We start from the raw sequence: 22,062 nt of genomic DNA, 5'->3' as shown, positions 1-22,062 counted from the left end.
TTCCAGGGATACGTCCGACGCCATGCCAAGATCTGCAGATACAATGAAACATTGACCTGACTCCGGTGCAATGAGCTATTGGTGGAATGTTGGAGCAGCTTGGCAGCACTGTATAGATGCAAGCGAACAAATGGCTTTTCGAACAACCCGGCTGTGACTTGGTGAGGATTCGTATGGCAGCGTTTGTCAAACATATAGACAGACTGAGCGGACATGTGGTAAGTCGCTCCATCCATTCATCTCAACCCTCGTTTTGCGCTTCTATTCTCTTGATCACTTTCTGTCCAACATGCTATCGATATACACTCTCGCAGCGCTGGTCGCCAACGCCGCTGCCCTGGCCGTCTCGGGCACAGCAGAAGGCTTCGCGAAGGGAGTCACAGGCGGTGGCTCTGCTTCTCCCGTCTACCCAAAAACCAACGCAGAGCTGGTCTCGTACTTAGGCGACTCCTCTCCACGCGTCATCATCCTGCAAAAAAACTTCGACTTCACTGGAACCGAAGGCACAAGCTCCGAAAATGGATGTGCGCCGTGGGGAACGGGAGCCACTTGTCAGCTAGCCATCAATCAGAACAACTGGTGTACGAACTATGAAGCCTCTGCGCCTAAAGCAAGTGTGTCGTACGACAAAGCGGGCATCATTGGTATCACGGTTAAATCTCAGAAGACTCTGCTGGGCCAAGGTACTACCGGTGTGATTAAAGGCAAGGGCCTACGCATCACTGGCGGTGCATCCAACATCATTATCCAGAACGTTCACATTACCAACCTGAATCCGCATTATGTCTGGGGTGGTGATGCGATCACGCTTGATGGCGCAGATATGGTCTGGATCGATCATGTCAAGGTAGGCTTGTTCGCATGTCTTGCTGCCTTCAATTCCGCTGACACAACAACAGACATCCCAGATCGGCCGCCAGCACATTGTCCTCGGCAACGGCGCCTCAAACCGCGTAAGCATAACCAATAACGAAATCGATGGCTCCTCGACTTGGTCCGCTACCTGCGATGCCCACCACTATTGGGCAATGTACTTCACCGGCAGCAGCGATCTCGTCACGCTAAAGGGCAACTACATCCACCACACTAGCGGACGCAGTCCCAAAGTCGGCGGGGCTGGTAACACACTGCTCCATGCAGTCAACAACTACTTCTACGCCAACAGCGGACACGCTTTCGAGGTTGGTACTGGTGGTTCTGTCGTTGCTGAGGGGAATGTCTTCCAGAATGTTGTGAATCCTATCGACAGTGGGACGAGCGGCGGACAGATCTTTACGGCTCCGAGTGCTTCTGCGAACGCTGCTTGTTCTGCTTCGCTTGGTCATACTTGCCAGGTCAATGCCTTTGGGAGCTCGGGGTCGTTTGGTAGTTTAGGCTCGACTGGCTTCTTCTCCAACTTCAAGGGCAAGAAGGTTGCTTCTGCGAGTGCGGCTTCGAGCGTGGTGGCTAGTGTTGGGAAGAATGCAGGGTTTGGAAAGTTCTGAGACCGTGAGGCAACAAGAAGCACCACGCAGTGCTTACACCTAAGTTCTGCGTGCGAGATACATGCCGCCCATAAAGAGATTCAGTGTGCTGAGCTTTGTACAAGATGTGAATACACCGAGAGGCCGCTCATTACCTATCGTATCATATCTTGTCATGCCTTCGCTTGCACTCTCTCCCAGATACGTCGGCCGGCCAGGATCGAGCTGATGCTTTGACAGCTGCCTACCGTGAGTTGGCTAGCAGGTATCCAGCCTACAGTAGTTCCAGGCAAGATGACGTCACAGCAGTCGATGGCGAGGTCGGTGAGTAGCTTACTGCGTCGACTCTCTGCTATTGGCATTGCAGCTCTGCTTGCTGCCGCCGACTCCTTCGGGCCTGATGCCTTTTCGTCGGTGGCAGTTTCAGCTGATGGAGAGAAGTGTAGTTCCGCTAGTTGATAGGCACCGAGTAGAATAGAGGCAACCAGGGCATAGAACCAGCATCTATTAGCCTCCATCTGGACGGCAGGAGCCCAGGTGTATTCAGTCACGCCCATGGCATTCGTCTGGTGTGGTCAGCATTGATATGCAACGGTGCAGACTCGGCATCAAATACGAGCGTAGATGCCTCCAACAGGAAGTAGAGTCCCAGAAACAAATACTTCACGACCTCAAGGAGGCGCTCTATGGTAGAGAGGTTGCCATTCATAGAAGATCTGCCGACTTCGACAAAGGCTGGGTACCACTTGAAGACTCGGAAGTAGCGTCGGCCTAGTATGCAATATGTAGTGTCGATAGCATGTCTACAGTATGAAGTACGTCGGACATGATCTTACCTAGATTGACTTGTGATCGTGCGTGAAGCCATGGAATCGCTATGTCGCTCGACTCATTGAGAGCTGCCGCGGTGGTACAGAGGCCTTGAACCAGCCTGAGAGTTTTCTCGATGGCTGCAGCATCATCTGTGAACCTCGCTATCGATGCAAGCATGGTGAAGTATCACGACGCTCTAAGCATGTCGATGACTGGGAGGTGATCGATGTTCTGACGAGGATGCCAAGCCTTTCGCCTGACGCCCTTGTCAATCTCCATTTCTAGAGATATCAACCTACACCGGCCACGTCTAGACACGTGCGATGACCTGGGACTGAAAGCTATGCTTCGGTGTAGTCAGGGACGTGTCTTCTAGTTCTCGCGCGGCGTCCAGTCCTGCGCTGGCTGTGGCCAAGACACCTTCTAGCCGTCGCCTCCGCATCACAACCGCACCGTCTCATGATCTCGAACTCGAAGAGCCTGATGAACGGGCTGGAGCAGATGCCTACGAGTTTGATAAAATCGAGAGCGGATGGGTATGGCTTCGTAACAGAAGCGTCGCGCCATCTATCAAGAATAACACCCCGGAAAGGTTGTATTGCTCCAACTTCTGCAACTACATTTGGCAACAGCGAACAGCAGCAGAGCAGTAGGCGCGTATCTCGTGATTATTTATCTCTAAGGGACCCAAGTCCGACAGGATTTAGACACCGCTATACTCTGACTCACGTCGTAAAGCTCACCAACTTACACAGAAAGCAGCAACTCTGTGCTACCTCTCATTAACAGGAGGAAGAAAGAAAGAAAGAAAGAAGACCTCGGAAAGCAAGGCATCAAATAACAAAGATGCATAATCAAAGCACAATGAGGCTAAGAATCGTGCCATTCTCTGATGTGCGGAGCGCCATAACATCTTCCACGGCATATGATCCTCAGAGCCAGTTCAACACATACGAACACAGCATTAGCGAGCTAACAGCAGCAGTCCCTGATTTCGACCATCGCGCGAGGTGGGAAAGAGAGCAACCATGGCTGCGATTGAGACCATGGCTAGATCTCATTCTTGAATCGCAGCGCATCGACCCAGGCAAAGCTCACCAAATCAAGCTTCCTGGATGGTATTGCGATGATCTGGTCAGAGCTGGAGCCACGTGGGACATGTCCCGTCGTATCAGCGCTGATGTTTGGGAGGACCTGAGGGATAGCTTCCCGGAACGGACAGCGTCTGGACATGCCGTGGAGGCTCTCTTTACATCTACAGACCACGTTCCCACGAAGTACTTTGTGAGACTGGATGCTTGCTCACTCAAGGATGCAGAGATATTGCCATCAGGAAAGGACACTGACGCTGGTCGTCCAATGGGCAATGCAGCTCTGACAAGTGCATCTGAACTCTGGCAACACATCTTGACATCTGTCAGAGGCTGTCGCGGCATGAAGGAGGCTAGAATTGCAGAAGAAGATGTTTATATCTATTTGCTGCCATGGCGAGAAGATGTGGTACAAGGTACAGAGTTTCGTGTCTTCTGCCCACCACATGAGGGCCGTATCGCAGCGATAAGTCAGTATGTGTGGCATAAACCGCTGCACGCCTTCACTTCCCATAGTTCTGGACTAGAGACATGGTGCGATCAAGTTTTGAAGGGCATCGAAGACGTCCACGAAAGGATCTCGAACTCGGAAGCATCCACTTCAGCCATGCGAGATGCTGGTTACAGCTTCGATGTGCTTGTCTTTGGCGGCGAGGCAGCCAAAAATACTTCGCATCAGAACCTTGGCGACAAGCACCCGCTTGTGCACAGATCTATGGATGTGCAGTTGGTCGAGCTCAATAGTTTCGGTGCGACTACTGGGTGTGGAAGCTGCCTTTTTCACTGGATTCGCAACGCAGAAGTGCTCTATGGCAAGCAGGGAGAAGTCGAATTCCGTTTAGCTTTGGTACGGGATACCCACAGTACAATCGGTAATAGGTAAACGTGTGTCCAGAAGTAATTTGCCACCCTCCTTGTCGCCATTGCATCAATGCCTGGTGCGCGGAAATCCCCGTCCTGCCAAGTTACCAAGAAGCCTTGATGGATTGGCAGACTTCGTGGCCCGCACCTGCGAATGTTGAGCACCAACATCTGCAATATAGTAACCTAACTATTCAACAAAGGCGTGGCTTGTGCGGACATTCTTTACGATTGACAGGAAATCGCAGAAATATGGGTGGACTTTGCTCCACGTTCCTCAGTAGTCTGCGAATGGACATGGTCCACCACTTCATATCGGGATAAAGAGGCCTAGACCAAGATCTTGGCTCGCGGTTGTCACTTCACTATCTTGCTGGGCCTACGATATGTGTCCCTTCAGCAGCTCGATTGTCCAATGATTTGGAGCAATGCCATCATGCCTAGCATACTTGCAGTAGTCAAAATGGCGCGAGATGAATCCGAGATCGTGTAGATGAGATATCTTCATCCGTCTCTTCTTCGCTTTGCTTCTTGTTTCACGACGACATCCTGGTCATCGTTCGTCAGTAGCACTCTAGCAACATGGCGGATTCGAAGGACCTGAACATCGGACAAGGCGAACCCGTCCATCGACAGCCTTATGGAGAAAAGCACATCAACGTTCTTGGTGGCAAGGGGGACGCAGACAGTACAAGCCACGACCCGCCGCCGCCACCACCACTGTATAACGATGACGCCGAACGGCATGGATCAGTCGCCATCACTGGTATCCGAGACAATACCCATCGCAAGTTGAAGCCCAGACACATTCAACTCATCGGCATTGGCGGCACGATTGGCACGGCGTTGTATGTTCAGATCGGTCGGGGTCTCCTCCAAGGTGGTCCTGGTAGCTTGTTTCTCGCTTTCACAATATGGTCAGTGGCTGTTGTGATTGAGCGCACTGACGTTCCACTTACATAATACAGGTGCTCCTTCATCCTGGCCGTGACGCTCTGCCAAGCCGAGATGGTCAGCTACCTGCCCATAAGTAGCCCTTTCATCCGCTTTGCAGGCCGTTACGTGGACGAAGCGTTCGGGTTTGCCGCAGGCTGGAACTTCTTCATCTTCAAAGCTATTTTGGTGAGCCTTGATGAATCTGAGATTTGTGGTATTCTCTAAGACATCTGCTAATCCTTGGTAGGTACCATTCGAAATCACAGCCTGCAATGTTATCATACATTACTGGAGTGATGTCGTCCCTCCCGGCGGTATCATCGCTATCGTGATCGTGCTATATGGCCTCATCAACGTGCTGGCCGTGAAGTGGTATGGCGAGTCCGAGTTTTGGGCCGCACTAGGAAAGGTTCTGCTGATCATCGCTCTGATCTTCTACACCTTCATTACTATGCTCGGCGCCAATCCACTCGGTGACCGATATGGCTTTCGCTACTGGAATAACCCTGGCTCTTTCGCCGAGCTATACTACGACGGCAGTCTTGGTCGCTTTCTCGGCTTTCTGCAGTGCTTGATACAGGCCAGCTTTACTATCGCTGGTCCGGACTACGTCTCCATGTCTGCTGGCGAGGCAGAGAATCCTCGAGTCGTCATGCCAAAAGCATACAACGCTGTCTTCTACAGACTTACGACCTTCTTCATCCTCGGAGCTCTATGTGTCGGCATCAACGTGCCATACAATGACCCAGAGTTGTCAGCCGCGTTTGAAAACGGCGAGCCTGGAGCCGCTGCATCTCCATATGTTGTGTCAATGAACAGGTTGCGGATCCAAGTCTTGCCGGACATTGTCAATGCTCTGGTGCTCACGGCTGCTGTATGTGTTCCCAGAGCACCTTGTCATCCCAGAGCGACCGTACTTGTAAGCTGACCAGCCATCGTGCCAATAGTTCTCAGCTGGCAACAGCTACGTCTACTGTGCCTCTCGAAGTCTCTTCGGCTTGGCGCTGGAAGGTAAGGCTCCTAAGTTCCTGACACGTACGAATCGCTCTGGTGTGCCAATATACTGCGTACTTGTCGTTCTGGCCATCGCTCTGCTCGCATTTCTGCAAGTCAGCAATGGATCGGCGACGGTGCTGGCCTGGTTCGTCAATCTGGTCACGGCCTCGCAGCTCATCAACTTCGCCTGCATGTGCGGGAGTTTCCTGTTCTGGCTCAAAGCGTGCGAAGTACAAGGTCTTGATCGCAAGTCGTTGCCGTATACAGCGAAGTGGCAGCCGTTCACGGCGTACTACGGCCTTGTCGGGTGTACCATCATGGCGTTCGTCGGTGGCTATACGGTATGTGAACTTGTCGCTTTGGTATCATGGCGCCTGCTGACCTGTCTCAGGTCTTCCTCCCGGGCAACTGGGACGTGCCTACGTTCTTGTTCAGCTACTTCATGATCGGACTCTTTCCAACACTCTTCATAACCTGGAAGCTGATCAAGAAGACCCGCCTCCGAAAATCTCATGAGGTTGACCTCAGGGGTGAAGCCGATGAGATTGATGAGTATACGAGAAACTTTGTGCAGGCGCCCTACAGGTAAGTTCTTGCAGGCTCGTCTATTCAAGTATTAGAGACTGATGTCTGCCAGGAACAAATTCGACAAATGGTTCAATGTGATCTTTGGTGGGTGATCCCAGCGATGGGTACGATGTTCATACTTCTGCAGGACTACCACAGGCAGATACCCCTACCGAAAGAACAGTCATTCAACATGCTCGCATCCTCATTCTTCGACGTTCAGGGCAGCCCTCAAAGCCATCCCAAACGCTGCCTCGACGTCGTCTTCGTGCTTCTCCTTGTGAGCGCACTTGATTCGGTTCTCCCTGTGATCAGGATGACAACTCAAGCCTCTGCAATCCTCCGATCCATCTCGGCAAAAGCGGCAGATTTCAGTTGGACCCACTTGGATGAGCTTGTGCGCTTTCATAGCCAGCCGGTCATTGTTGCGAAGATCTGCTAAACGTTTCAGAACTGGTGCACAGCTTTCGACCATGCCTTGAACATTGCTGAAAGAGCCATTCCTGGAGTTCCAATTCCAAAGATAGCTGCAGAAGGCCTCGTGGTCTATGCGCAAGCTTCTTAGCGACGCTGTGTGAAGGAGATGCTCGAGTACTGGAAGCAATTTGCACCTCGCCGTAGATCCGCATGTGGCGAGAATGATGCGTTGAAGGTAAGCCCGCATACGGTTCACGGTCTCGAGGAAGATGTGTGCGTCAGCATAAAAATTGAGACGGAAGGTGCGGTCGCCGTAGATAGCAGATGCAACCTCGCCGTGTAACTGCTTGTTCACACCCATGATCGACAACTCGCTTGGCATTTGACCGACCCACTTCCCATTGGTGCTGTCCCACTTCATGTCCTTGTGCCTCGCTTTGTCGCGAAAACTTGCCATCACCGCACGTTTGCGCTCGTGTGCGGGTTTGTGCGTGGTGATGTGTATCGTGCTCGAGCCATCGAGAAGCAGGTCATAGACCATCTTACGAAGCTCAGGTGGTAGCTCCATAAACGGAAAGTGTTGAGCGACCTTGACCGGGGCGAGCAACAGGACATGTTGGCCTTTGAGTTTTCCCTCACTGATCAGGAGCTTAAGTTTGCTGTCAGTCGAGTTCCGTGGGCTTTGAAAGGCAACCTACCGGCTTGAGAGTGAAGGCCTCACTGTGGTTGACTTCCAGAGTCTGCGTGAATCCACGAGCTGACACGTTCCACTGGGATTCTGTTTCACTCAACGTGCCCCCTGAAGGAAGCTTGCTGCTCGTGTGCCATGCTTCGAACTTGACGACGTCCGCCGAGGGTGCGGCGAGACCCCCACACTCTGTTGCTTCTTCGTCTTGTGGGCGCGTCGGTATCTTGGCTGCGGCTGTCGCCCTAATCTTCACGCTGTCAGTCTGGGCTACTTTCTAGTCAGGAAGGGGGCGGCAGGCTGGGTACCTTTTTGGCCTTTGGTGGCATGGCCGTGCGCTTTCTGCGGTGATTCGCCGCAGTGGATGCTTGTGTGACGACGATGTATAGTTGTAAGATCCAGGTTTAATGTTAAGGTTGTCTTTAAACTCTAGGCAACCGAGAATGACACGCTAGTGCACACTTAGCGTGTCACCAAAACGGAAGGAACGATCAGAGACCGTGCATTGGGCAGATGCAAGGAGCCGATGTCGTTCACTGTCAGTACATGAACTCTAGTCTAGTCTACACGAGCCGATTCTTCGGAACTCCACGCACGCAGTCATCATCATCTCAGCGGCATTGGCTGGGCTGGCTTCATGCGTCCTCAATACCCGCCAGACGAGCAAGAGCGGCTCGAAACTTTACTCTAATATCTTCGTCGTGCGCTTCGCTTTGGTTGCACTTCATCGTTACCTTCCACGTGTTGTCCCTTGTACAATACAACCCTTGGCAACCGTCAACTTCGTCGCGCTGACAGTCCGCGCACTTGCGAACAGAAGTAAGCTGAATGAGGTCTAGAGCTTGCACTGCAGCTCCGGACGCTGTGCGTACTTTGTGCATCTTCTTGACATATGGTGCGCAGGCTTGAGCGAATTCTGGGCTTGGATTGTGCGCCTTTGTCCGAAACTCCTGATGCTCCGCGCAGATAACGCCGTGCGGTATCGTAATACTCCTGAGGTTGTCCGACTCGATGAGGTGCTTGAACGTTGCACGTACCCTCGTACCATAAATCCTCCAGCCTGAGCTGATCGAGATGTGCTTCAGGTAGTTCTTGAATCTGCCTATAGCCTCCACAAAAAGATCTGCATCGGTGCTGTCATTGAGATCAAAGTGACGTCCGTAGATTGCCGCTGCTGCTTCATCGCGTATGTGCTTGTTGGTGCGCAAGATGGAGAGGTCACTTGGCTTTTGACCAATCCATTTCCCTTCAGCGGCGTCCCACTTGAGCTTGTCACGGCGGTGCTGCTTGGCATTCGTGAAGCCTTGGGTGACCGGGCGGCGCGGCTTGTGAGGTGGTTTGTGCGACACGATCGAGATTGTACTGTCACCTCCCAGCAATAGATCGTAGATCATCGCACGTAGCTCTGGTGGTAAGTCCAGGAAAGGAAAGTACTCTGTGTTCTGCACGGGCGACAAGACAAGCACCCTTTGACCTTTGTATCTACCCTCGGACACGACGAACTAGCATGACGATTAGCGACCATGTCGTGGGTGGAGCGAGATACGGATGAGTGGTATCTTACTGGCTTCAATGCAAAGGGTTCATTGTGTTGCACCTCGATGGTCTGAGTGAAAGTGTTTGCTAAGACATTCCACTGCGCATGGACGTCTCCCAACTTGCCACTCGTAGTCAGCTTGCTACCAGTCTTCCACGGCATTAGCTTGATAGCATCGATGTTGTCGTGTGTTAGAGGAGTTAACTCATCCTCGGCTTGCTTCTTGATCTTGGCAGCAGCCGCCTCCTTGACCTGAACGCTGTCAGTTGTGGTGGAGAAGACCAATGCGTGAACATCACATACCTTCCTAGCCTTGTTTGGCATGGCGGTAGTTGAGCCGACGACCGATGTAACGATGCGATACCTGAAAATCGTGGTCGTTGACCAGAGGTTGTAGTTGCGCAGTCTCAAAGCCCGAAGTCGAGTTATGTACGCGCCCCAGGCAACAGGGCAAAGCGCGCTAGTCGCGAGTGCACAGGCAGTGTGTCTCGAAAGCGGAAGGAGCTACTGAGCACATACCACCGCATGTTTGTGATACCTAGCTTGTGAATTTGTTTCTGAAAGGTGAGTATATCAGCTTAGGTCTATCTGAACAGATAGATACGGCATGAAGCCGCGGGTAGTAAAGGTGCCTGGACTGCGGCATACCAATGGCGAAGCGTCAGTTGAAGAGCACAAACATGGTTGAGATACAAGCTTGTGATAGCGCAATGCCGCAAGATCAAACACAACTCTTCACTCTTCACTCTTCACTCTTAAACCAAGCTGTGAACAATGTCTCTCCATCGACGACCCGTCTAATATTCCAATATGAATGAGTTGTTATTCTAGACCGCTGTGGTCGAAGACCTTACAAGCTCCTTGGATCCATCGAATGCAACAATCTGAATAGACGGCAGGCCAGTCGATATCTCGAAAGCAGTCTCGAAGCCTTTCTTGTCGAAGAAGTACCCAGTATCCACACAATCGCCACTTCCGTTCGATTGAGCGAAAATGCCATAAGTCGTGACATCGGTAGCGCCTTTCCAGCTAACATAGCCAGTCTTTTCGTATGAGCCTGAAAAGCTGCCGCTGCCATAGCCTGGAGCAGTATAATTTCCACCGGTAGTTGCATTGGCGCCCACGGCAGCGATGACCAGATCAATTGGTGCACAAGGTGTAGCGTGCCAGTCGAACTTGAAGGATCGGTAGGATGAGGCGGTATAGTTCTCGTACGCGAAATGAGCAGTATACTTGAGATTAGACGAACTTCCAGATCTCAAATTAAACTCCTTGACGATTGGAAAGACACCGTAGCCAAGGAAAGCGGTGTCATTGTGGATAAGCTGGTAGGAGCCTTCTGCTAGTGCTGGGAGCGGCTGAGCAGGGTCAAGAATGTAGGCGTAGGGCTGGAGTGATTTCTTGCTGTTGTTGGCTGGCATATCGAGGATCAGAGTGATGCCTGTGGATGGGTTCTTGGTCGAGAAGTCACCATTGTAATCGTTGAAGACTGTGTATAGGACTTTGTCGCTTGAGGCTTCGCTGTGAAGGCGAGCATCGTGCTGCCATGACTATACGAGAGCTCGTTAGCATGTTGGCAACACACGATTGGAGCTAGTTGCCCTACAAAGTTGTACCCCTGAGGCAGACTTCCAAAGTTACCGCCAGTCTCACCGTTGAGTTCCCACTCGATGTGACCTTGCTTATTGATGTAGTAAGAAGACTACGTCTGGCGTGAATCGATCAGGTATCCATCATTGAAGGCCTGGATGGCGTTCGTATCGAACCAGTCGAAGGGGTCGGATGAGCTGGAGCCAGCGCCAGATGCAAGAGGCTGTGAAGCGTTAGTCAGTACTCGCCGTGGACTACAAGGTAAGATGAGTCTCCTTGCAACTCACCTCGTGAGTAGCACTGATCGGTACATGGTCCAAAGGATTCCATACGAATAGCGCTTTGCTTGTCTCAATATCCACCTCCACAAACAAAGAGTTCGTGATCCACCCGTCCTGCGGTCCCCCGGCCGATGTCAGATCGGCCTGTGTAAGGTTATAGACGGTCACTAGCATGATATTGCCCTTCTTGATATACGACTCGTGGACGTCGCAGACACAGGTCGAAGTCGTGCCAGGGGAGAACTGGATATTGAGATCCGTCGCGGTGGGGCACACTGTCTGAATGACTTCGTACTGAAAGTTGTAGATCTGAACCTGACCATAGCCGTGTGAGGCACCTCCAGCTGCGGCAGCAGATCCATCGCCTGTCCAGGTAGTGATCACAGGATTGTTGTTGTAAGTCTGCTTACGAAAATTGCTTGTAGCACCTTTAGGGCCAGCCCAGACGAGATCGCCATCCGAAGACATGATGACAGCGCCTTGCCAGTTCTCACCAGTTCCCAGAAGATTAGATAGTGTCAAGAAGAGCGATCCGGGAGCGATGGCTTGGCCACTGCGCTCAATGACGAATTTCGGCGAGGTTGCGTTGGTGGTCATGTATTTCCTGTATGGCCGTACACCACTGGTACTGTTGACGAGGGTGTACGACTCTGTCGAGGCCAGATGCTGTTGCTGATCGCGTCGCATCAAGCCGTGCTCCGCGACAGGATGAGCGAAGATGCCAAAGGAGAAAGAGAGGACTGTCAACTTCAGGAATTTGGTGCAAGGCATGGTGATTGTGATGTTTTTGTACATTGTGAGAGATTAGGCTTAGGATGATTGTGATACTTCCCTCTACACGCCGAGTACATGGCGTCTTATATACACCGTAGACCGTGGTGTCCTTCGACTGTGCACAAAGACCATGAGATTGCGCTGAGATCGTCAGGACTGGAGGGCTGTGTTGTGCGGTGTCAACCGGGCACTGCTGTCGCGGTTCACTCGGGCCATCGTCTGCAGGACGCTATCCTTGGTTGGCCATGGTAGAAGTCGAAGTGCGTATGTCAGGAAGGAGAAGCTGAAGTTCGCGGCGAAAACGAAGTAGTATTATTGTCGATCATCCACGCATGCACGGACAACGCTCAGGGAAACTATGCCTAATCGGGTTGTCTTCATGACGAAATCCCCAAAGGTTGAAGGTCGAAACGGATCCGACGCAGTGGTGTGCGCATACCAAACCCGAAATGCAGTCAAGCCACGCATGACATGGGCGAGTGCTCTTTCTCTGAAGCTGTGCCGTTCGATAGTCAAGGAACCGTGATCAGATGTCTTTGATCGATGTTTCCGGAAGAGTAGCATTTCCTATTGTCAAAGCTCACAACTGTCCTGCCCGCGATGGCTATTATCAACGGCGTCATATGCGCCATAGTCGTACAAGTCTAAGTGTCTCTCATCTATTCCTACAACAGATCGAAACCCAGCAAACCCACCGCGCCAGCACGCGTGCATGCATACATGCCCACGATCCCGAAACGCCTAAAACGCCACGCCAAATCGCAGTCGACAAACACTCATATCCTCGCCTTACTCCCCCTCCTCTGTCCAAACACCGAGCGGGGACTCCCAGGAGCCTGAGCACCAACCGGCATCACCTCCCTCAACTTCTCCTTCCCAATTCCAAGATTGACCTCACAGACCCTCTGCCAAAGCCCCTGCACAGCCCGTTGCAGCTCAGGTCCCATCTCCCTGTTCATCAACCCCACAGCCAGCGGCGCAAAAACACTAACATGTTTCCCGAACTCTTCGTCCTCGAACGTCGTATACCCCTCTAGTAACTCGACGACAACAGGTCGCCAGGTAACGAGGTTCCTCTGCTGGGTCTCCTCATCCAACGCAACATAGGAGGCCACGATGTCGCAGCAAAGCGGTATCAACGCCTTCTCTGTCTCAGGCCGACTAGCGACCCTCTCGTCCCCATTGTCTTTGTACATGCGCAGTAAGATACCAACGTAAACACTCGCACTGCCACTCTCTTGCTTGAGTAGATTGGGCGGCTGCTTCATGAATCCTTCCCTGAACAATCGTGTCCGAAGATCCCGATCCTCATTGAAGCGTTTTGCGAAGTGGTAACTCTTCTTCAGCAGCGCCATGAGTCGTAGTAGCAGATGCGACGGAATAGAGGCGTACACAGCATCGTTATTAAAGAGCTCGGAGACCGTCTCGATCATAAGAAGCTGAAGCACACACTTCGTGATGATCTGATTGAAGTACCTGCGGCGTGCTGCTGTGACGGGGATAGGTGCTTGCTGCTGGGCGAGCGGTTGAGAGAAGTCTTCGAGACCTGGTTTGGCTGGGGGTGAGATGTCGCCTTCCGCGTCCGGGTCGGACAGGGACAGTGATGTGGAGGTTTCGGTCCGGATAGTTGCGGGCCTGCTGTCGCCATTGGTCGTCGGATGACTCTCGCTCGATGTATCGGACAAGCCATTGATGCGCAGAGCATTGGTAGAATCCTCTTGTCCGTTGGTCGAAGGTGTATCGGTGCCATTGACGCCTTCCACCTTGTATGAACTCCCAGCCGTAGCAGCCGAAAACAGCTCCCTCGCTTCCGTCCTCGCGAAGAGATCGACGAAAGCGCCAACTATCTGATCCCAGTGTCCCGGATTGAACTTGGTGACATTCTGCAAGATCAGCTGCTGTAGGCAATTACTGCCAATCCGTGCCAACGTATCATTCTCCTGACAAATACAAAGAGCCAGCAGGTCCAGGAACCGATCGAGCATATACTCCATACTCTCAAAGAAATGCGTGAACAACGTGATCATATTCCTCAGAGCCTGAATCAGCGTAGTGGACAACCAAACAGTAAGCTCCTCATGATTCGCCGCCTCCTGATTGATCGCCTTACGGTCCTTGAGAACCATGAAGATAGGGTAGAGTAGTTGTCGCCACAGCGTATCCCAGAAGTCCCGTGGAAAATCGCCACCATACTTCGTCAGGGTATCGAAAAGGTAGTTGAGCGCCCGCGACCTGACTTCCAGATCCTCACCAGTCATGAGCACATCATGAAAAGCAAACAGCACAGGGAACCAATACTGCTCCTCCTGACTCTGGCGCGAAGGCTGCTTCCGCAAGCTCTCAGCCAGCGGCGCATCCATCGCCCTACCCTTCCCCTGCCCCTCAGCCGCAATCGGATGCGAACTAAGAGGACACTCCGGCGTCCTCAGCATCTTCGGCACACTCGCCCTGATCGTCTCGATAGCCTGCAGACTCTTCTTCTGAAACCTTTGGTTCTTCGAGAACTGCGTCAGACAAACCATCAGGTCCGTGAAAGCACCTTGAGATATCACAACCCCAAAGCGTTCATTATAGACTTGTGTGACGTTGTCGTAGGCCAGACTGACAATACTCTCGTACGGCTCCCGAGCAGCAACGGTGAAGACACCGAACATGGTCCGCCAGCCAGACCGGATCATATCGCCTCGCGCCTGGATCATCTGGATGAGACAGCGGAGCACCATATCCTTGACCGCGACTTGCTGAGCATTACTCAAAATCAGCTCGAAAGGCTTGAGGAAATCCTTCTGGAATTTGAAACCAGGCAGCTCCTCGATCTCCATGAATCGCATACTCAGTTGTCGCAGACTGTTCAGTGCAAAGTACACGACAGTAGTATTGTTATGGCAACCGACATCGATGAAGTGCTGGCCCAGGACCTCCCAGATCTTGGTCCATTCGAAGCGGACGCGGAGCATATTATAGCCGCTGATCTCGACGAGCTTCTGCAGACTGTACGTCCGTGGACTGTCGGAAAGACCAGACGATTGAATCTCCTGCCAGCTGACTTGTGTCAAGGCGCGGACGAAATGCACGATGGCTTCACCAGACAAGTTGGCCGTATTAGTGAAGATCTTGTCGACCACACGAACCATATCCGCATTTTGAGCCTCGGCCGCGATCTCAGTCTGATAAGCACCACTAGGCGGTGCGCGTGATGCCGGTCGTCGAGGCAGCTGGACGCTCTTCCTGCCGGCACCGTTCGCCTGTGGTGTGGAGGCCCGTAGCATATCCGGTACAGCGCCAGCCTCGACGCCAGAACTAATAAGCTGGAAACGATCGAGCTGCGATATGCACGTGAGAATATCTCGCCAGCTCTCCTTCAACAGGTTGCCTTCGGTCCAGGCAATCCCCAGCAAGACTTTAAGCGCCTCGACATTCTTGACCTTCATCTCCGAGATGTTATAGAGACTCGTACTCTGCGCCAAACTCTGCACGAATGCTCGTCGCGGGTCCTCGAGGTCGAAAAGACAAGCGATCCGGATAGCCAGTTTCTGCCCTTCCATACACAGCTGAATCGTGTGAATATTTTGCGTCTCTTGCGCCGAGCCCGAAAGAGCAGTCAAGAAGCTCATCCACGTCACCTCGAACATCGGCCCAACATGTTTGAACGAGCTGGCGGTCAAGTACCTGCTCCTGGATGCCGTAGCGCCCGTAGCACTCGCACTCCGCTTCTGCGCTCTCAAAAGATTCTTGAAAAGCTGCTCGGTGCGATTACTCATCTCGTCACTCGCCTGCGCATAAGCTTCGCGCTGTAAATCGCGTCCAACATTTGCCAGCGCATTCACGATCCCGCCACCAGCAGGCTGAGCCGCCAGACCCAAGTTCGCCGCTACTTCCTGCTCGTCTTTAAGGACAATCTCATTTGACTGGATCTCGTCGTAGATGCCACGTAGGTACTCCTCAGGCAAGCTCTGACCATCGTTGATCCCGCGATTGTTCTTGAAGAAGTCCTCTGGAGTCATGCGTTGCTTGACTTGCGCCGAATGCTGATCGGTGTTGAGCATGACGACGGAGTAGGCGAGAACGTAAGCTGTGTCTGCGTTGGCGAAAGCGGCCGGGTTGCCTAGACAGTACCGTTCGGCGAACTTCAGCATGAGCCGATCAATTTTCTGTGCTTCACCTGGCAAACGGAAAGATTGTAGGAAATGTCGTAACGCATCCACGAATCGAGTCTTGGTAAAGTCCATCAGGTCGACAAAGGCGTGCATGATCTTGATGTTATCTTCGTCGCCTTCGCCCAGAAACTCACCAAGTGACTTCTTGTTGATGCGGTCGTTGTTCAGCATGAAGCGAGCAATGTCTAGTGGATCGTCGGATGGGATGAACTTGTCGGATATGAGCAGCTTGATACCCTTCTTCGGCTTGAAGTTGAACTGCCGCACCGCGTTGTTTAGTGCAGTCTTGCGTTGCTTCACCTTCTCGAGCTCTGCAGGATCGTCCTCGGCCATTGGGGTTGCGACTTCGCTGGCAGGCATGCCGTCCAGAGAACCTTTACCATTCGTTTCACCACGGGTATCCATGCTTTCTCGCAACTCATCCACAGATTGTCGTCCATCGGTCTCCGCAAGCATTGTGCTAGTTGCACTCTCCGTGACTCCTTGTTGTGCCCAATTGACCATGCTCCGCAGAGTTTCGACTAAAGCTTCTAGACTAGCCATCTTGAGCGCGTACTCTGGTGGAAAGTCCTGATATATTCGCTCTGCTTCGCTAGCTGCCGAGTTCCCCATGTTTGAGGTCGCCAGACTAGGAGGAAGAGTACCTCTGTCGCGCCAGTCATTAAGACTCGCATTCTGTGATGCCACCTTGTCCACATATGCTTGCTGCTGTGCCGCAGAGACCGGTACAGGTTGGCCGGCTACTCTCGAAGTGTGCTCAATCATCCGCTGATAGATGTTGTCCATTCCTCTCCCGCAATCGTAATTCAGGTAGACCTCCACCAACGCTCGTGCATCACCAGCTAATCGTCCAAAGATATGCTGGATGATGTATGTCTTCTGCCAGCCAGGCGCCACTCGCTTTTCTAAGATCGGAAAGTAGATCTCCCGGAAGCACACTTCAATCTCCATCTTCAACGTCGATCGCAGATACCGCACCATCAACTGGAAGATCTCGGCGCTTACTTCGAAGACACGGTGTGCACTGCTGCTGGCATTTCGCGCCAGGACTGGCAAGAGATATTGCTTGACTGCTTGGGTGAAGGGCGTGGGTGCACTTGATGCATTCCTGATCGTGGAGTGAGGCGATGTAAAGACAGTCGGATGGTTGAAGAGGAGTGTATGTATAATGTGCAGGCTGAGGAGCTTACTTCGCATGCCTTGACTCTTGTTGTCCACGGCGTCCTCCGGTCGCAAAGATTTGGTTGAAAGCTTGCACATGGCACGGAAGACCAGATAGGCGTCCTTCGCATAGATCTCATCTTCCTCGTCGTCCTCGGATAGCACTTCGCTGCCTTCGCCATGCACCATTATTGACGGGATATCTTGACCAGGAGCTGCTCGTGATACTTGTCGGCTATGCAGATCCCGTCGCGCTCGGCTTACAGTCGTCGGGGCAGAATCAGTGATGGTCGCATCGTCAAACGACTTCTGTGTCTCGAACGCTGCCAGTGTCATCTTCGGTTGTTGGGGATCAACTGGCGTTTCCGGTTCCGCTATTGTAGTTGTATCGTCTCCAGCACCATGAGTCGGCGAGTCTACACCTCCGTTCATCTGTACAACTTCCGAGGACTCATTGCCAGTCGCCAAACTATTCTTTGAAGAATTGACTCTCCGCACTTTCGAAGCCAACCGCACCTTAACCCGATCAAAAACTGTGTTCACCATCTGTGTCAAAGTTCCTTGCGCGATCTGCTGGTTTGCACTACTCTTGCTCAACAAGAAGATGTTGTACGTCTGCCTGACACTCTTAAGCAGGCCTGCGCCATGCACAACAATCTTGTCGTTCAGAATAGCCGCGAGCAAGCTCTTGATGATCTGCATCTGCACCTCGGCTGGGGTGGCCTCGCCTTGAAAGCAATCACATATTGTGTCTATCGCGCGGTCGATGAGTGGAGGTTTCTGCTGTTGGTCCTCTGTAGGATGCAGTGGCGCGGAGAAGTAGGAGTAGCTGATCAGCTTGCCGATGCAGTCCAGCGCGGTAGTGACGACTGACACAGTTGAGGCATCTGTCGCGAGGTTCAGAGGCTCGAACATAATCTCCGGGTCGATTTGAGAGGCGTCTCCTGAGGCACTCCTTATTGCAGACAGCGCTCGCTGAGTGGAGTCCTGCAAAGGCTTCTTCTTCCTAGCATCTTTCGAAGCCGCAATACTCTCCAGAGCGGTAACAACAAAGACCATGCTTGACCGCGTGCTTCGAGCAGACGTGCGTGTGCCGGTGGTTGCGGTAGTGGACTGAGAGTCTGTTCGTTGCCGAGATGTAGGAGGGACACTAGTCGTGGGCGTGTTCGTGGCGGATGGCGCTGACATGTTCGTCGATGGCTCTGAGGGAGCAGTAGGTGAGTCGTCACCGTTTCTCTCTTGATGCGCAGCTTCCGACTTCACCACATCGTCCTTGGGTGGTGTAGGCGGCTTCTCTCCTGATTCGTCCTCGGCAGCATGTGCTTCAGAGCCATGTTGCTCCTCTGCCTCTGCTACTGCTAATCTCGCCGTAAGCTCCTCAGCATTACTGCCTGCCTCACCATCACGCTCTTCTAAATTATGTGCGGCGGCCATATTTCCTCCTGGCGGCTCCGGCTGCAGCTGTCGCTCGTCCTCGTCGGCCATTCCAGCACTTGGGAGACCTAACACATGAAGACAAAGACCGCGTTCTCCAGCTCTTACACTATATCACGGGCCTCTCGTCGAAGCCAGATTGTGGTGACGGTAGTGAATTCCAAGTCAACTAGTTGTCATCAGGCAGTGATATGGAAATTGATTTAGGTTTCAATGAAACACGCGCAAACCCGGACCAAAAGCGGTAATGGCTCGGATCGCAACTGTCTTCCGAGCGGAATAACCATCCCACGCTATGGCCCTATTCGGACCTACTACACTCGGGATTGCTCGTGAGATGCGATGCGGCGCCCGAGCTTCTTCTCAACCACGAAAATAGTTCACCTGCAGTCCGGAGGGGAGAGAGTCAGGCCAGGCATTGTTGACGGCTTCATCTCACTCGATTCCATCTTGCCTGTTCATCTGCCAATACACATTATCACACATCTCACCCAGTCCCTCATTTGAAGCGTTGGAGTTGTGTTACTGGGGAGCTTGCGCAGGGTTGCTTCAGGGAGTCTCATAACAACAATTCACAATGTCAGCTGCGGCGGTGCTCGCGAGAGCTTCGATGAGGGGGGTAAGCGTCAAGGGTGCGCTCGGTGGGTTCAGGACACAGACTGCTGCTGCGTGAGTTGATCATCAATGCTATAGCAAGCTTCGTGATATACCATACTGACCTTGTCGTCGCAGGCGGAGAATACCAGCGCTGTCAGCCCTCGCCCGCTACTATGCCGCCAAATGTATGTCTGACCACTAGAAAGCATCACGTGCAAGCTCTAATAACATGATACAGCATACCCTTCGCACACAGTCATCTCCATGCCCGCCCTCTCACCTACGATGACCGCGGGAAATATCGGCGCATGGAACAAGCAGCCCGGCGACTCCCTTGCCCCGGGTGAGGTATTGGTCGAGATCGAGACGGACAAGGCACAGATGGACTTCGAGTTCCAGGAAGATGGTGTCTTGGCCAAGATCTTGAAGGAGAGTGGTGAGAAGGATGTTCCAGTTGGCAATGTGAGTACACCCGGTGAAGAAGACAGCTTGAAAGTGCAGGCGGAAGTGCTAGGAGACGGGCACAGGACTAACTCTGCTTGCAGCCCATCGCCGTCATGGTCGAAGATGCCTCCGACGTCGAGGCCTTCGCAGACTTCAGCTTGGAGGACGCAGGAGGTGACAAGGCCAAGCCGGCAGAGGACAAGAAGGGCGGCCAAGAAGAGTCTATGGCATCCGAGCCACCATCATCTGGATCCAACACTGCACCGGCAGCAAAGTCGGACTCGGCGCCCGCCTCACAAGAAACCGAGTCGGAGTCCTCCGGCGAGCGATTACAACCCACCATCAGCCGATGGAAAGGTCCACAAGCCGCTCAAGCCCCTGCTGCAGCAGCAGCTCCAGCAGCGCCCGCATCGGGCGCCGCACCAACCTACGAAGACATCCCGGCCTCTAGCATGCGCAAGACAATCGCCGCCCGCCTCACCCAATCCATGAACGAAAACCCACACTACTTCGTTGCCTCCGCCGTCTCCGTAACCAAACTCATGAAACTCCGCGCCGCCCTCAACGCCTCCGCAGACGGCAAATACAAGCTCTCCGTCAACGATTTCCTCATCAAAGCCGTCGCCGTGGCAGCCAAAAAGGTCCCAGCAGCCAACAGCTCATGGCGTGAGGTAAACGGCCAAGTCGTGATCCGCCAACACAACGTCGTAGACGTCTCCGTCGCCGTCGCCACCCCAATCGGTCTCATGACCCCCATCGTCAAAAACGTCACCGGATCCGGCCTCGAGAGCATCAGTGGCGCGATTAAAGACCTCGGCAAACGAGCCCGCGACGGTAAACTCAAGCCCGAGGAGTACCAAGGCGGCACCATCACCATCTCCAACATGGGCATGAATGACGCCATCGATCGCTTCACGGCTGTTATCAACCCGCCACAAGCTACGATCGTGGCCGTGGGCGCGGTGAAGAAGGTGGCGATTCCGAAGGAGGGGATGGATGGGGAGGTCGAGGGGATCGAGTGGGACGACCAGATCGTACTGACTGGGTCTTTCGACCACAAGGTCGTTGATGGGGCGGTGGGAGGGGAGTTCATGAGGGAGTTGAAGAAGGTGGTTGAGAACCCGCTGAACATGGCACTATGAGCGAAAGAGTAGCGAGGTGGGCTGTTCAGGATTTGAGGAGGTGGGGGGAAAGAATGATTCGTGTACAGTCGAGCGCGCTTTTGTGAGTGGGCTTGCTTCTCTGCTGCGCTTGTTTCTGGGCCATTTTCCTGCTGAGCGCAGGCGGATGTACGGCGAGCATGGGCGCTCGAGTGTGCTATAGTGCTTGCTTGCTTACTTGCTTGTGTATCAAAAACAGTAGTCCTCTCATCTCCACTTCCCTGTGGCACTCTGGCTGGTCTTGGCCTTCAAGATATAATCATGAACATGACAATCATGCAGATTTCTTTCTCTTAACACACTGGGACGAGCTCGAGAACTGGAGTTAGACTGATCTCTGGCACCCATCCTCCTATCCGCCACCGATCTGCTACAATCGCTGATCTTCGTCCATCTGGCTCTTGGACACTCAGCTCTCCTTGGTGACGTCCGCGATGTTACGTCTACTGCAGTGAAGTAATGGAAGACCTCCTCTACGTGGTGGGGAGTTACTAGCGGGAGACCTCAAGTCATGTCTTCCCACGCTGGCCCTGTCCTCCGGCGAAGCAGCACCTAGTAACCATAGTATCTGCTCAGTTACTGTACGCAGTAGTTAAGTCTGATGTACTTCGCTGCGAGGTACGATGCTCAACTGACTTACCCCTTTCACCAAACATCTCTCCGAACAGCTCTCTCTCTCTCTCTCTCTCTCTTCTCCTGGTGAGCGTATCGTGAACGATCAATCGGTCTGAAGCAGATCGAATCGAAGCCAATCGAAGCTGACGACAATACCGACCCCCAACGATCTCACCAGCCCCCTATCTATGCCCAGATACTCAATCCATTCGCAGACAAGAGACTTCAACGTAAGCAGTCAGCATAGCCGTCTATAACACCTTTCCGACACTAACCTCAGACCAGCCCCCTTTCCATATGGGGCCAGGACTATCGACGGGGAGACACCACATGTATCTCCCTCCCCAGTGTATTGGAAATCGACCTATGAGATTTAGTGCCTTTGAGCCGACTTATGAGGATGCTTACTCCCAGTCTAGTGGGTCCTTCCTTCCGATAGATTCGGCATGTTGTCTTTTACTAATGGACGGGAATAGTGTTTAA

At 52.8% G+C, this 22,062-nt stretch overlaps 8 protein-coding genes across 8 annotated transcripts; 4 read left to right on the top strand and 4 right to left on the bottom strand.

The window, feature by feature from the left end:
* Positions 1-289: 289 nt before the first annotated feature.
* LTS14_005213 (uncharacterized protein) lies at positions 290-1,484 on the top strand (the record flags this gene model as incomplete). Its single annotated transcript, XM_064837911.1, has 2 exons — positions 290-847; positions 900-1,484. The coding sequence occupies 2 exons, from the start codon at positions 290-292 to the stop codon at positions 1,482-1,484; spliced, it is 1,143 nt and encodes a 380-aa protein (XP_064694615.1).
* A 152-nt stretch (positions 1,485-1,636) lies between these two features.
* Positions 1,637-2,453, bottom strand: LTS14_005212 (uncharacterized protein; the record flags this gene model as incomplete). Its single annotated transcript, XM_064837910.1, has 3 exons — positions 1,637-2,029; positions 2,080-2,234; positions 2,300-2,453. 3 exons carry the CDS (start codon positions 2,451-2,453, stop codon positions 1,637-1,639), a joined length of 702 nt encoding a protein of 233 aa, XP_064694614.1.
* A 687-nt stretch (positions 2,454-3,140) lies between these two features.
* On the top strand, positions 3,141-4,250 carry LTS14_005211 (uncharacterized protein; the record flags this gene model as incomplete). The annotated part of the gene is made up of 1 exon (XM_064837909.1): positions 3,141-4,250. One exon carries the CDS (start codon positions 3,141-3,143, stop codon positions 4,248-4,250), a length of 1,110 nt encoding a protein of 369 aa, XP_064694613.1.
* A 560-nt stretch (positions 4,251-4,810) lies between these two features.
* Positions 4,811-6,840, top strand: AGP2 (general amino acid permease agp2; the record flags this gene model as incomplete). Its single annotated transcript, XM_064837908.1, has 6 exons — positions 4,811-5,145; positions 5,197-5,350; positions 5,412-6,038; positions 6,112-6,501; positions 6,552-6,745; positions 6,798-6,840. 6 exons carry the CDS (start codon positions 4,811-4,813, stop codon positions 6,838-6,840), a joined length of 1,743 nt encoding a protein of 580 aa, XP_064694612.1.
* A 92-nt stretch (positions 6,841-6,932) lies between these two features.
* Positions 6,933-9,690, bottom strand: LTS14_005209 (uncharacterized protein; the record flags this gene model as incomplete). Its single annotated transcript, XM_064837907.1, has 5 exons — positions 6,933-7,793; positions 7,843-8,079; positions 8,516-9,331; positions 9,394-9,618; positions 9,670-9,690. 5 exons carry the CDS (start codon positions 9,688-9,690, stop codon positions 6,933-6,935), a joined length of 2,160 nt encoding a protein of 719 aa, XP_064694611.1.
* A 503-nt stretch (positions 9,691-10,193) lies between these two features.
* On the bottom strand, positions 10,194-12,008 carry LTS14_005208 (uncharacterized protein; the record flags this gene model as incomplete). Its single annotated transcript, XM_064837906.1, has 2 exons — positions 10,194-10,916; positions 11,244-12,008. 2 exons carry the CDS (start codon positions 12,006-12,008, stop codon positions 10,194-10,196), a joined length of 1,488 nt encoding a protein of 495 aa, XP_064694610.1.
* Positions 12,009-12,787: 779 nt separating this feature from the next.
* SEC7 (guanine nucleotide exchange protein for ADP-robosylation factor) lies at positions 12,788-18,814 on the bottom strand (the record flags this gene model as incomplete). The annotated part of the gene is made up of 1 exon (XM_064837905.1): positions 12,788-18,814. One exon carries the CDS (start codon positions 18,812-18,814, stop codon positions 12,788-12,790), a length of 6,027 nt encoding a protein of 2,008 aa, XP_064694609.1.
* A 526-nt stretch (positions 18,815-19,340) lies between these two features.
* Positions 19,341-20,946, top strand: LAT1 (pyruvate dehydrogenase complex dihydrolipoamide acetyltransferase component (E2); the record flags this gene model as incomplete). Its single annotated transcript, XM_064837904.1, has 4 exons — positions 19,341-19,432; positions 19,496-19,545; positions 19,599-19,822; positions 19,906-20,946. The coding sequence occupies 4 exons, from the start codon at positions 19,341-19,343 to the stop codon at positions 20,944-20,946; spliced, it is 1,407 nt and encodes a 468-aa protein (XP_064694608.1).
* Positions 20,947-22,062: the final 1,116 nt, after the last annotated feature.

This window comes from Recurvomyces mirabilis (assembly GCF_035927965.1).
Source record: "Recurvomyces mirabilis strain CCFEE 5264 chromosome Unknown scaffold_12, whole genome shotgun sequence".
Taxonomy (NCBI): domain Eukaryota; kingdom Fungi; phylum Ascomycota; class Dothideomycetes; order Mycosphaerellales; family Teratosphaeriaceae; genus Recurvomyces; species Recurvomyces mirabilis.
Note: the sequence above shows the minus strand (reverse complement) of the source record. Positions and strands in the feature narration are given on the sequence as shown.